We start from the raw sequence: 14425 nt of genomic DNA, 5'->3' as shown, positions 1-14425 counted from the left end.
ACGCTCGTCTCAACCAATCACAGAGCTCAAAGCTCAACGAATTATCATATTTCCTAGCTCAAAGCCAGATTATTCAATATATACGTGAGAATACTTTTTTTTATATAATTTTTATATAATAATGTAATTCAAGTCAATTTTTAAATTTTACCTGTTATATTTGATAATAATAATAATTTATTGGCCAAACATCAATACATAAGAAGAAGAAAAAAAAAGTACAATTTATACATAAATAAATTTTAACATACAATAAATTAATAGGCTGGCGAAAGGGTGTTATATTTGATATTTACTGTTTTGTAAAATATGTTAAAAACAATCATAATATTCATCATTAAAATATAAAAACAGAAAATGTTTATTTTTTGTTTTAAATAATTATTGAAAATATATAATATGCATTTTGTTGCAGTAATAATAATTGTAAATAAATAATTTTGTTTATGAAATGAATGAACTGAGTGAAAATTTGAGGGTGGTTGTGTTTATGACAATTCATGTAATGTAGATTAGTTAACTGTGAACTAACTCAAGTCAGTATTGGTTTGGTCAAAGGTTTAAGAAAAACCTAAATGGAGTGCCCCGCCTCCGAGTTCCGTGAGTAGCCTGTACCGGTTTACAGGGTTTAAGTTTGTAGCAGCGGAGGCGGCGGAGGTGGCATCAGAAGCCTAGGCAGCATCGGCGCTGTCCCAGTTCCGAGGAGGCGCGAGGCGCGAATGCGTTACCGGAAGTAGGTGATAATATGACGCATGGCATCGGTGGTGTATTGGCTACTTGTTGATGCGGTGTGCGGGGGCGGTGCGCTCAACGAATGGACGTGCGACGAGGCGCGCGACGTCGGCGTGCGCCTACGTGAGCTGCGTACTTGCAGCCAACCAGTTGATCCTGGGACCTCCCATTTTCATCTTGAACCGCCCACTTCTTGGAGTCGCCCGACGGTCGGAGTTTCGACAGGCACACACAGGGCCGAAGCCGCGACCCGACCGCGTCTCCTCCGCTGCCTTTGGTGGTACACATCACCGTCAGCGCATCTTCGCGAGTGTCTATCCGCAACCGCGTACCGTTTTCGTTTTGCACCCTTCGCCGTGTTACCACGATGCTGCCGTACCAAGCCGTTGCCATGGACTACGCCGTCTCCTCCAGCTTCCAACGGCAAGCACCCATCGGAATCAACATCAACCCAGCGTTCACGCACTCCTGGTTCGTACCAGCGGATCTCTGTGTCCCCTACAAACAGACTCCTGTCCTCGAACCAGGGCATGTTATACTTATTATCTCTGCTTATTAGTTGTAAATAGTTGAAAATACCAAACCTCCCCTGACGCACCCCCGGCTCATCTTTGGACGAGTCAGGTGTGCGACCTCCACCACCACCACCCCTTCAAAAAAAAAAAAGAAACCATAGAGCAGCACGTGATCGCATCCGCACGGCTCGACTACCATTGCATGCCTTTAACAATGATCACCATCAGCCAGCTCTTCCTTTCAACAAAAACAAATACAATACCAACACACCATCACCTAGGTATAAGATCTCATGTATTCTCGGCGATGTTGCCGCTGCTGAAATTTATTTTATGGTCAGTGTGCGGTAAATCGGACTTCCTGATAGGAAATCCTCGATGGTCGTAAAGCCACTCGCCGCTCCACCTCCTCCTCCTCCTTCGGATCGGAACAAGCCAGACTGGACCGGTCTAGTCGCGTGTATCGGGCTTAAGCGATTTCGATCACGCATTGCCAATCGGCGATTCCATTCAATCGGTTTCATTTGCCATTCACGGATGGTGCCCGAATTCGGACCCAAAACCGTTGTAAATAATAATCGGGATACGCTGACCGCCGGACTATTACCATTTCCATTGCGATGTCATTGTCACGCGTTGCCGAAGACTCCTGTCTGCGGTTACTCCTGTTACCCGGTATTTGCATATACCGACAGACATTCCCAATTCCACAATAGACCAATGTTTTGCAATTATGGAAGCTTCCATTTTCAAACTATTATTTTCAACTTTTTCATTTAGAATTTCCTAAATACTATCTTTGTTAAAATTTTAAACATTACGAAATTCAAATCCAAAAAACTAAATCTACAAGTAAATTATTTGGCAAATTACGTGTAATATATACGATATTTGTTTATATAACTAATAGTATTTATGTTTGATTCGACGTACAAGTGTATTTAGATATGTCCATTTTCGATTAGTTTAAGTTTAAGATTTTATCATTTAACAAAAAAAAATAGTGATGAGCCACCAATGGATTGTGCGGGCCGACCCGTTCATTAGAACCAATAGAATTGTTAATAACGAAAAGAGTCGGGGTTTGCCGATCCCTCCTTTAGCGTTTAGCGATATGATTTGCAGCTGCAAGTGTTGATTTTTATCGAGACGCATAGACATGCAAAAACGTTTTCGTATAGAAATCGTTCAAATTTTTATTACTTTATCTCTTATTTCCTATTCGTGGCCCAATAAGAATTGTTTAAACTTTCATAACAGCAACTGTAATTCGTCGTTACGTTTTAAACCATACAAACCAATTTTTCGATAATCACTTCGTTTGAACACTTTTAATTCAATTGAAAATTATTCACAAAATGTTGAAAGTTTTATAAACTTGAAAGAAGATGTCATTTGTATTTGTTTTCTCTATTATTATCCGTTTCGTTTGTCTACGATTTAAAATATGTGCACGTCCAACTATTATTCATGCCTCATATAAATTATTTAAATTAGAATCCGTTAAAATGATTATCATTAAACAGTGTCTTTCCAGTTTAAAATAGAAGCCATTCCGTTTAAAGACTTATCCTTGAGCTTCTCTCTGATTGTCTTATGTCAGCGGAAAACTTTGTCCATCATATAAAATAGAAAATTTTTAAAAAAAAAACGTTTTTCTTAACTGTTTGCAACGAAAAAGTTGATTAATAATCAAAACATGTATTCCAATACATGATGCCACGTTACAAAAAAAAATCACAACTGTATACACAAAAATATGCTAGTAAAAATAAAGGTGAAAGACCGATGTCTTCCTGTATACTCAAATCATTCATAACTTTCTACTTTTGTATTCACTACAAATTTGTAGTTAATTATTTATGGTATAATTGAAATTTTGTTTGAAATAATAAAGGATGTTATAATCAATGTATTGAAAGTTTTAACTTTGATTTTTAATTAAATTCAGTACAAATTTTTAGTTATATGTTTTTAAGTAATAAATTGACTTATTAAGGTATTACTTTTATGTAATGGTATTTGGAAGTTATGATGGTTTATGTATTATTGAAGTTTCGTTTAAAATTCTCATAAATGATGATATATCGAAATGCTGGGGTGGAAGAAAAAAAAAATGTTACTCATCGCTTTGATTTCCCATTTCAGCATTGTCGTATTTACCCTCAAATCAAGTTTATGTGGTGAAATTTGGTTACAACAGTTGTACGTATCGAGTCAAACACGGGGCGACAATAAAGTTTTATTTGTTTTAAATTCGGGATGGTAATGTGACAGATTTTCCGGCAGTGCATGAAAACCGCTGCGTACGGATTTGAGGGGTGTTCGTTTTACTGCGTCTCCTGTTTTTTGTTGTTATTGTAGGGAGTCTTTTCGGAAATTTAAAATTGATGTCTGAAAGGGATCATTTTCGAATAATACAGATTTTTTGTGGGGGATGGTGAGAGTGGTTTCATTCGTGATACCAAAACCACATTGATTAATATTGGGTAAGAAGCTTAAAACATTCGGATGTGTGAAATGATTCATATGAAATATCCGTGATTGAAATGCTCTCTCGGGAGTCGGCAAATACCACTATGAATATGGGATGTGGAAATCCGGCGACGACAATTGGTCTTGTTTTCATTTTTATCCGAGCTCTCCCCCTTTTCGGAAAATGTTATCCCTGGCATAATCGTATTATCGGGACACTACTGTCCCTTCAATTCTCCGGCTTTTTTTTATATATATATATATAGTATTTTTTCTCTCGTGTGTTCTTTCGGAGGTGATCATAGCGATGTTGCAATAATAGAAAAGAGAAAGAGAGATGGAGGAGTCTTTTGGGGGAAAAGCTCCCGGACGGTAATTGGCCCCGAAGAATTGTTTCTGTCGGCATCGCCTCTGCTCAATTTGCGGCGCTTGTGAAGGGCAGCGTGTGAAAACAAAATTAAGCCCAACTTTTTGGGCCAGAAATTGGTTGGAATTGGTGCGCGCCACTTCAGCCGTCATTCAACTCCGTGGAGACTCGCCCCTCGCCTCCCGATTATTAGGTTATCAGCATCTCCGTAGGCCGGAGCTGTGGTACCTGGCGACGCGACACCTCCCGTCCTCCCCAGAGGATAGCGGACTCCTTTTATCTTCTCATATGTGCATCCTAAGTGCGGCCCCCAACCCCATTCCCATCCAACGTTACATCAACTTTAGGAGTGACCCACGTACCGTCGCATCCATAGCGGTAAAAGCAAGAGCGACTACTAAGGTCCGAAGGACTGCTGACTGGCAGCTGAGGATGCGGATGCCCGGTTTATGACCCATCCTACGTGCGCTATGTGTCACACTAATGACTATCCGATCCCACGGGACGCCCCTCGAACACCACTACTCAATATTACTTACTTTTACTGTTACTCCAAGAAGACGCGGAGCCGGTCCTCAATTAAACCCCGGGCCCAATAAATTCTCAACCTTGCAAACCAGAAAAAAAATATATATCCAAGAAATACCCCACGAAAATAAAATAAATAAAAGAGAACAAACACTCTCTGGCAGGGTGTAATTCAAGTGGATTGCTCATTTATTTTTTTTTTTGTAGTTCTGCTGAGAGAAAAAGAAAAGAGAGAGAGAGATAGGCACTTCTTTTGTGCAGATTAGTGAGTTATGGGCCTTCCTGTCGTTCGGGCGTTGTTTGAACGGTGATTGGATTCCGGTTACGTGCACTCGTAAAACTAAAACCAGCTCGTTCTCCTTCAGCCCTTAATTTCTCCCTGCTCACCGGACATTTCATTCCGGGAACGCCTAATCATCGAATCCACCCGGTGACCCCTGGCCCGATGTTGCTTTTCACTTTTATACATCCTGTGGGACCGACGTCCAAAGTTCGGCTAGGTTCAATCGCGCGCGCGACCCTCGACAAATCCCGCCGGGAGCTTTCGTTTCAATACTTCCCCAACGAGACCCGAAAGGAAACACCGTCCCCGTTCCATCCCTTAAAATACTACTAACTGATAAAAACTGATAGGATCTTCGTACCGGACTCATGTAACTCATGTTTTTTCTTTCTTTTATTGTTACAGTATCCTGGAGCTGAGGAAGGAGAAGAGCCGTGACTCGGCGAGGATACGCCGCGGCAAGGAGAACTTCGAGTTCTACGAGTTGGCCAAGATGTTACCGCTGCCGTCCGCCATCACTTCCCAATTGGACAAAGCCAGTATTATTCGATTAACTATATCGTACCTGAAATTGCGCGACTTCTCGGGACACGGGGATCCACCATGGAGCCGCGACGGACCTACGCCCAACAAGACGCTCAAAAGTAAGTTCTTCTTGCGCGTTAAGCACTCCGACAACCAAAAATAACAAAAAAACAAAGTAGCTGAAGAAGTTGAAGGGAAAAAGTTAAAAGAGAAAAAAAGCTTACAATAGGGGCTCACGACACAGACTTACCCGCACTGAATAATAATACGCAAAAGCCGTACGCTCTTCTTCACATTTTTTTTCTCTTATTTATTTTTTTCTTCTTCTTTCACCCATCGTACCCCAATGTACGTGATTTTAAACTTTAGAAAACTTCGGAATTTTTAATCACCTCTTTCTTCCTGTGGGAAGCCACACATTTCTCGAATTGAAATGTTAAACTTTTGTTTTCTAAATTATTAATTTCTCATTTAACAACATTATTTCATTTATCTTCATTTTGAAACACCAATAACTAGAACATATAATATAACACCAGAATAAACTTTTATTCAAAACAGAAACTGGTAATATTTTTCTTTCAAATCAATATTAACAAAATTTTAATTTAATACATTGATGTCAAGGGTTGAACAATATTTGTTTTTGCTTTTCTTTAATACGTATCCTTACTGAAATTAAGAAGGCTACTGAAGGAATCTGGCGCGTTCTGTCTTGAATTTTGAGTAGGTAAAATGTAAATGCTAATTATTATTATTTTCGGTGCGTACAGAAGTTAAAGGGAATAGTAATCGTAGTGTAATTGAAAGAGATTTCAGTGAAGCGAAGGCATAATAATAATAAAAGAAAGAGAAGGAATAAGAATAAGAAAAAGGAAAAGGAAACGAAAAGAGGCGAAGGAAAAAAAGAAAAAAAAACAATGGAGGGCTCATGACACCAATCCACCTATGTTGAATAATAAAACGCGGCGACCATTTTATTTTTACTGGATATCGTAGTCCGTTCGTTTGGTCTGTACGTGATTGTGGATACTAATTTCTGTATGCCGCGTTTCTATTTTTAGAAAATAATATATATCTATATATATATATACGTTCGTGGTTGGATAAATATATGTGTGTGTGTGTAAGGAATCAACTGCACGGGGTGGATATAACAAGGACGAGGGTGGAATGGGTTTTTGTTGGATTTGGCATGTGTTTGATTGTCGGGTCCAAATCTTATTTTCGGGAATTCCTGGTTGTACATGTGGGATACAATGGGCGTAATGATATATGATAAAACGAAGCTACTGACGGGCCGTTATTGAATTATCTAAAAAGGGAATACTACTGACCGCTGGCCAAGGGCCCCACGGGACACGACCCCACCGCCTCTTCAATATTGTTTTATGAAAGATGAGTGCCGCTTCCTACACTTATTGTTGATTTTATCGCCTCCGGTTTTTATCACCAGTTATGTTTAGACACACCCACATCCAAATAACAACCACCCAAAAAAAAAAATAAGCGAAATACAGTAGTCTCTTAAACAACGAGCCGATTAATTGCGACGGAGGCAACATCTTCATTAGGGGTGGCAACCGGATGCCGGAAGCTGTGGCGGATCAATGTCAATTCATTAGGGTCCGTGTAAATGTAAGGAGGCATTTTCAAGAGCGCACTAATTCCGCATAATTATTTCACTTAGGGCGAACCCTCGCAAGCCGCAAGTACACGAATTACAACTGTAAATTTTCCGAGTTTGGTTTACAATAAGCACCGACTAATTTTATCATACTCGGGCGGGGTGCGGGAATTGGATTTGCAGAATTTAACAGCGAGGGTCCGTGATTAGATTTACATGCTGTAGTTTTGATGCGAGGGGTGCGAAGGGAGGAAGGGTGGTAGGGACTGCGGCGGAATTGGAGGCGGCAGAGGCGGTGTGTTCCCGGGCCAGGACAACGGTGACACATGTACCCCTTTTATTTCATTAGCACGCGCCCTCGATTCATAATCATCGGGGTATATTCGGGCAACCCGCTAATCGAATTCAAAACCAAATCTTCTTCTAATTACCGCAACAACCCTCCTTCGCCTTCTTCTCCGTCCACACCCGAAAACAACTAATCGGAAAATAATTCCCGTATATAGACAATCGATTCGATTCGGGAAAACCGTAAAAATCCGCTCATCATCATCAGCTGCACTTCTTTCATCTAAAATCATGAGAAACCGATCAGCGCAGCAAAAAAATAAAATCTTATGTAACACTAAGATAGACAAACGATATAACGAATAAATAATACTTTAATATACTTATATAACTTGAAGGGAAAAAATTAAAAGTTACTTATATATAGTAACAAATCAGTTTAGATTTTTTTTTCAAAATTGTCTCGAGACATATGCAACCAAACTCACATAATTATCATATTTAAATGTTTTCAAACCACAAATTATTTATATTTTTATAATACAAATAATTAATGTTAATCAATCATAATATTTTGAAGGTAATAAAATTGAAGGTACAAAATAAAGTTAACACAGAATAATATTTGTTTAAAATGATTGCTTTAAAAAAATATTTGTGTAATATAATTTTTTATTATTCTTACTTGAATAAATATACTAAAACAATGTTTCGTTATGAAGAGTTAATTTAGCTTAAATTAGTTTTGTCTACGTGCTCAAAATATGTTTCTAATTGGATGATTTTAACAATAGCTTGTAATGTCTGTATCACTGGATGTAGAAAAGAATAACGTACGTTAATAAAACGTTTATATAAAGAACTATCCAATAAAGATCACACCTGACTGGATCTTTTCACTAGCGGTAATGATAAAAGAAGGCAAAATTGAGGGGTGATACTACTTCCTTGATATTTCGCTTTAATAGGTATCAGAGGTAGGCAACCAAAGTGACGGGAATTTGCACCCCTCGCCGGATGTTCATTCCATTTATCGGATGCAAGTGGAAATTGCGCCACCCCCCACTTTAATGAAGTCGTATCAGCGTAATATTTGCCGTTATGAGTCGGAGGATTGTAATTTAATGAATAAAAATTGGTCATCCTCTAGGAAAGGTCCTGTCGAGGAACTAATAGCAGATTATTGCTAATCTGTTGCGATATTGGAAGAAATATTCGGAGACGGCTCACATGTTGTCCGGTTAATTTGTAAAATAGAGCCACCATTAATAACGTGTGATTTATAACGGCCGTATATTGAAGTCCGTCTGGCGCAACATTATATAACAGGGCATATAACATATGAGTTTGGGTGGAAAGTATGTGCGCATCTCAGGGAGAAAGAGAGAGAGAGAGAAGTGTAACAAATTGGGTATAATGTCATCGGTAAAATATTGCCGTTCGATGGGGAAGTTTATCAATTGGGTGCGCCTGCGTTTGGGGGTGGGTTTCGGGTCTTTGGATCTATTGCTTCGCATCGAGATTTGCGGGAGGCAATAGAAATGCATTTTTAATTTTAAGTAGATCCCAGGATTTACGAGTGTAATCGGTAGATTGGCTTCTCCGGATTTCGAAGGATCGACTGTATAATATTCCATAAATATACATGGCTTGCAGAGGTTCGCTAAAAGAATAATGAAGAAGCGGATCTGTTTCTGATGAAGTGCCAATGATGAAAACATCGCCGTCCGCCCCACGTTTAATAGACTAGCGAAATCCCCGTATCAACCCCTTTTATGAGATTCATTGGTTTGCCCTTCCCTCTTTCCACTTGACTCATCGTTTGTGTGTTTTTCGGTATGTTTTCAGCAAACCGGACCCGAACGACAGGTGGACTCGTCATGGATATATTCGAGCAACATCAGGGTACCCACATATTGCAGGTAATTTCATTTAAAATATACATTTTTAATTTACCTTAATTTCGAGTACATCAATTGAACTTGTCTTTTCGATCTATTGTACTTTAAATGTTCTCTATTTCTGAAGATCTCTAAATATCAAATTAATTGGTTTCAGTTAAACATATTAAATTTCATATATTAATGATGTTTCATTACATATTTTTTTAGTAATAATGTTGAATATTTGTTTGTCCAACTAGTAGCTTTGAAGATATGGCTGTTTATGCACTTATGACTGGCTCTGTATATACTTGTTATTTTTTTATATTTCTGAGGGGGCAGCTTATGAATAAGTAGATCCACTCCATAAAATAGATGATTGCGACGGAGAACGCCGTGGATAACATATCCGCTACATCCCTTTACTTTTTCCCAACCAATTTACCCCGCGCTTGTCCCGGCTGACGTCTGATCCCTTCGGTGTATAAAGAATGACCGTCAGGACATGACGGGAATAACTAACTCGTTTACTGACATTAGGAGCCCTGATACCGGTTAAAGATATATTTTTGATAAATGCGTTTCTGCAAAACAGTCATCCTTCTCGCTCCAGACATTGTGCATGTGACACATCAGTGGGCAACAGCTCTAGTTTTCCGATGAACCTATGCTTCTTGAATAACTATCATTTCAAAGATACGACTTTAACAAGTTTCTTTTTCAGTCTCTGGATGGATTTGCCTTAGCTCTGGCCGCCGACGGAAGGTTCCTCTACATTTCGGAGACGGTGTCCATTTACTTGGGTCTATCTCAGGTAAGCATCGGAGTTGGTATAGGATTCTGGGGTGGTAGATATGGTGGTTCTAGTAAGTTGACGACGTTGTTGGTCGCCACGTTCGCGTCGTTCGCACACCCGACAACCGACACCCGACAAAACCCAGCCACCCAACACCCGCCGCCCCAATGGCAAATGCTCCTCACGTAGTCCTCTGCAGCGGCGTGCCTGCCATTCATAATGCGACTGGCGGGGTTACAATCAATAGGGTGTTTGCAACTGCGGGAACATGGCCGACCTTAGCTGCACACGTACATGTTATCACCTACAGTTTTAAATCTCTTGCACCGAGCCAACCCACATACTAATTGCCTCATCCGCTCGTTCACTATCAATTACCCATCCATCCGTTGATGAGGACCCTAGCTAATTGTTTCTCTGTCGCAGGTCGAGATGACGGGAAGCAGCATCTTCGATTACGTCCACCATTCCGACCATTCGGAGATGGCAGAGCAGTTAGGTCTTGGTCTGGCTCAGGGTCAGAGCATGGCCTCCCCGGGGAGCGGTTCCGAAGAGGGTGCCTCCAACGCCGGCACCAACAATCCAGATGGTATGCATCGCCATAACGTAACACCCGACGGCATTTCGGTTCGGCTACGACAGGAAGTCGTGGTTGGCATGGAAGTCAGCCTCTCGTACGTGGCCAATTGTTATTCTGCGGTGACGATATTGTGTCACGCCCAGGAATACTGCGGCTAATCGCGTACTCGATTAATTATCGCATACAATTGCGCTTTCCACCCACGCAAATTCGACTAGTCCTCGAAATCTGTCGTATGCCAATAACAAAAAACCGCTCTCAAAACCTCAGAAAAATATAAATTAAATCAGAATTAGAAGCAATTCCGAAATTAAGCAATCTTGACTGTTATCACGACCGTATGCGGTTGCGGATTCAGTTAACCAATAACCGCAAGCCTATTACATTGCTCCAAAGCATAACGATCTTCTATTTTCATCGTTTCCATTCTAGTGTCCACGATAATGTCCCTGGGAAACAATCCGGCATTCAAGGGTCTGGATCGGGCTTTCTGCGTCCGCATGAAGTCCACTCTGACGAAAAGGGGATGCCACTTCAAATCGTCCGGCTACAGGGTAAATACCCTCAAATCCCTTTTAGAAATAACGTGAAACCTTAACGAAACCTCAATTTCCAGGTCGTGCTGATGCTGTGCCGCCTGAGACCGCAGTACACCTTTTCGCATACCCGTAAATCGCAGCCTCCGCTGCTCGGAATGGTCGCCCTAGCTATCGCATTACCTCCACCCAGTGTTCACGAGATCCGCCTGGAATCCGACATGTTCGTCACGAGGATCAACTTCGATTTCAGAATAGCTCACTGCGAACCGAAAGTCTCCGACTTATTGGATTACACCGCCGATGAGTTGACGGGTAGGAACCTGTACACCCTCTGCCACGGCGAGGATGCCAACAAATTGAGAAAATGCCATGTCGACTGTAAGCTCTTCACACCACGCCCACCTGCAAATATCGATTACTAATAACTTGTATTTCAGTAATTAATAAAGGTCAAGTCCTCACCCATTACTATCGTCTGATGAACAAAAACGGCGGATACACCTGGATCCAAACTTGCGCGACTGTCGTCTGCAACTCCAAGAATGCTGATGAGCAGAACATCATCTGCGTCAACTACGTGATAAGGTAAGTTCAGTCATCACATCTCTATCATATTACCAATATATTTCCAAATTAAAACCCGACAAGCTTAATAACTACATTATATTAAATTCACAAATAATTAATTCATTTATTAATTAATTTAACACATTATTAAATTCATTAAAATATTTTTAGTAAAATTGTATCACAAATAATTTCTGACATATAAAACGTTTATAACAATAATAGTTGATGGATTAATACTGTAGGTTTGTGCTTTTAACTTTACCGACAAACTGTCGGTCAAACGTCCGGAATGCAATGCTCGGTCGACATTGTTATACTAAAATTGACGCTATTATATATTGCCTTTCAAAAAATATATTTTCTAAATATTTTAGGTGGTTTAATAATTTTAAATAATTGATAGACTCACTGCCAATAGTACTATGTAATTTATATACAATTTGAATTTAGTTTTTTTATATAATTTTGTTATTGAAGTTAAGTCGTTGAATTATTTTATAGCTGTATAAATTGTGGTTTATTGCTATTTACAAATTCGTAATTGTGACTGGTGGTTTTCAGTGGTCGCGAGTACGAGAATTTGATCATGGACTGCTGCCAAATGGAAGACAATGCGCATACGGTGAAGAGGGAAGAAGCAAGCAACAATGACCCGGAGAACGGATCACCTGATGCGGATAGAGGAGGTACGTTAACGTACCACCTATGTTAAATAGTTGAATTTAGTCTAAATAATAAAAACAAATGTCTGTGGTAAGATGGCCGCAACAGTGGAGGGCCGTCCAATCCACCGCCAGAGCCACCTCAGAATCTGGAGGATAACAACACCGAGGATCCAGGCGAATCGAGGAGCCACCGCGTTGAGCACGTCACCCAGCTACAGACACCCACCGATGGACTTCAGAGGAAAACTGTAAACGTACGGAGAGGAACGAAACGGAGGAGCACGCAAGAAACATCCGGGTCATCGGACGAAGATGAAGAACAACAGCCGGCGCCACCCAACAGAAACATCGTCCTCAGCCCGGAATCATCCTCATGCCATTCAACAGGCGTCGTGCACACAGTGCCCGCAGACACAAGTGGCACAAGCCCAAAAGTACAACCTGAAGAATCTAGCGGCACCTCCGTCAAAGATCTGGAGAACGCGATGTCGAAGCACCTTCCAGCCTGCAAATCGCCAGCACATCAACCCACCGACTTCAGCACAGACGCTCTGTTGAAGCAACAGCAGAGGACCACTATCCAATGGATTGGGGCTCATCACCAGCAGCTGCAGCAGCAAGGACCGCTACCGGCATCGGCGCTGCTTAGGCAGTTATACGCAAATCGTGAGAGCGTGATTCGCGCCAATGTTCATGGCATCACCAGCGCAGGAGGACGTTCCGGAAACTCCACTTCATATTATCCAGGAGATGGTCAGGTGGGGCCGCTACCCACGCCACCCGGCAGCGAAGGCTCTTCCTCCTACAGTGAACATCAGTTCCTGCTGTCGCAACACCAGAACTACTCCACGGGCTACTCCATGGACTACCACTCTGCCATGACGCCTCCGTCCAGCGTGTCGCCCAGAGACAAGCACCAGCAGCTTCATGGTGGCGTAGCTTTCGAGACGCCCGTCTACCAGGATGTTCTTCGACACCAGTACCCTGACAGTCCACTGCCGCTGAAGCCCCAAGTGTACTCCTACGTGGAGCAACCCCAGTTTTACCACCATGGCGCCGCAGGCGCCGGCTTCCACTTGTATCATCCCGGAAAAACCGCTCCCACTGCACCCGCAAACTGGTACTCACCATCATAGTGCACTGATGACACAATTTAAGTGCTGTACATATAAAACATAATTTATCATAGTGAATTCAAACTGCTAATGATTGTGTGCACTGAACTCGTTCCTTAATATATACATACATATATATATATAAATATTATATTAATTTCATCGTTGTCTTTGATAGAAATTCTTGTTTTTATTAGCCAAAATAGATTTTATCATTTTCTCAAATAAGAGTAAAACCGATGGAGGAAGAGGCAGTCGTGAGAACCAGAGAGAAGGAAGAAAAAAAATATAAATAAAAGAACGAAGAGCAGAAGAAGATATTAATAATATTATTGAAAGCATATGTAAAAGGAAATTATTACTGGAAATATTTTGAGGCTAACATATTAAACCAAAGAAAATAGTTTTTTTTTTTAAATAATATTATATATATAAAATAATATCGCGAAGTAATTATTATTATTATTATTTTTTATATATATACATATACATGAATATTTCGCGCAAAATAACAACTTATTGTTTTCTAACTGGACGCAATCGACATGGCAGCACCGAAGTTGCGAGGCCATCGTCGGTTTAGAAGCAGAAGATTAGAAGGGAAGATCGATGAAGAGAAGATACACAAAGAGAGAGAGATTGATTGATATACAGAGGGGGTAAATTGAGAGAGGAGTTATATTATTATTATTATATTGTTTAGTTTATGTTTTATTCGATTCCATTATTTACTTTTAGGTAATGTTTAAGGTCTAAATCGTTTGCTGTTTGTTTGTGTTTTCTATTTTACGTTTATACTTACTGTGGTTCAATCATTATTGCTATACCTCTCTTTATTATTATTATTACTATTATTATTTTATTATTATCGTTCTTTTCATTTCCATTAGTTACGGTTCTTTCTCCACAATAATAATCATATCCTGTTATAGTAATT

The 14425-nt window shown here is 40.4% G+C and overlaps 1 protein-coding gene across 2 annotated transcripts in view; it reads left to right on the top strand.

Annotated features, from left to right (window-relative positions):
* The window catches only part of LOC108556495 (protein trachealess), a 67406-nt gene extending 53230 nt beyond the window's left edge, over positions 1–14176 (top strand). The window contains exons 1-10 of one of the 2 annotated variants that reach the window (XM_017912630.1): positions 978–1203; positions 5306–5544; positions 9189–9262; positions 9948–10037; positions 10446–10608; positions 11032–11153; positions 11216–11516; positions 11576–11723; positions 12270–12394; positions 12467–14175. In XM_017912630.1, coding sequence (XP_017768119.1) covers positions 1100–1203; positions 5306–5544; positions 9189–9262; positions 9948–10037; positions 10446–10608; positions 11032–11153; positions 11216–11516; positions 11576–11723; positions 12270–12394; positions 12467–13509 — 2409 coding nt within the window. In that variant the 5' untranslated portion in view covers positions 978–1099 and the 3' untranslated portion in view covers positions 13510–14175. Of the gene's footprint in view, positions 1–977; positions 1204–5305; positions 5545–9188; positions 9263–9947; positions 10038–10445; positions 10609–11031; positions 11154–11215; positions 11517–11575; positions 11724–12269; positions 12395–12466 lie in introns of those variants that run through there. The other variant, XM_017912629.1, reaches the window with a different exon arrangement.
* Positions 14177–14425: the final 249 nt, after the last annotated feature.

The sequence above is a fragment of the Nicrophorus vespilloides genome, unplaced genomic scaffold, assembly GCF_001412225.1.
Source record: "Nicrophorus vespilloides isolate i.1.1-1 unplaced genomic scaffold, Nicve_v1.0, whole genome shotgun sequence".
Classification (NCBI taxonomy): domain Eukaryota; kingdom Metazoa; phylum Arthropoda; class Insecta; order Coleoptera; family Silphidae; genus Nicrophorus; species Nicrophorus vespilloides.
The sequence above is the reverse complement of the archived record's forward strand: the minus strand, read 5'-3'. Positions and strand labels throughout refer to the sequence as shown.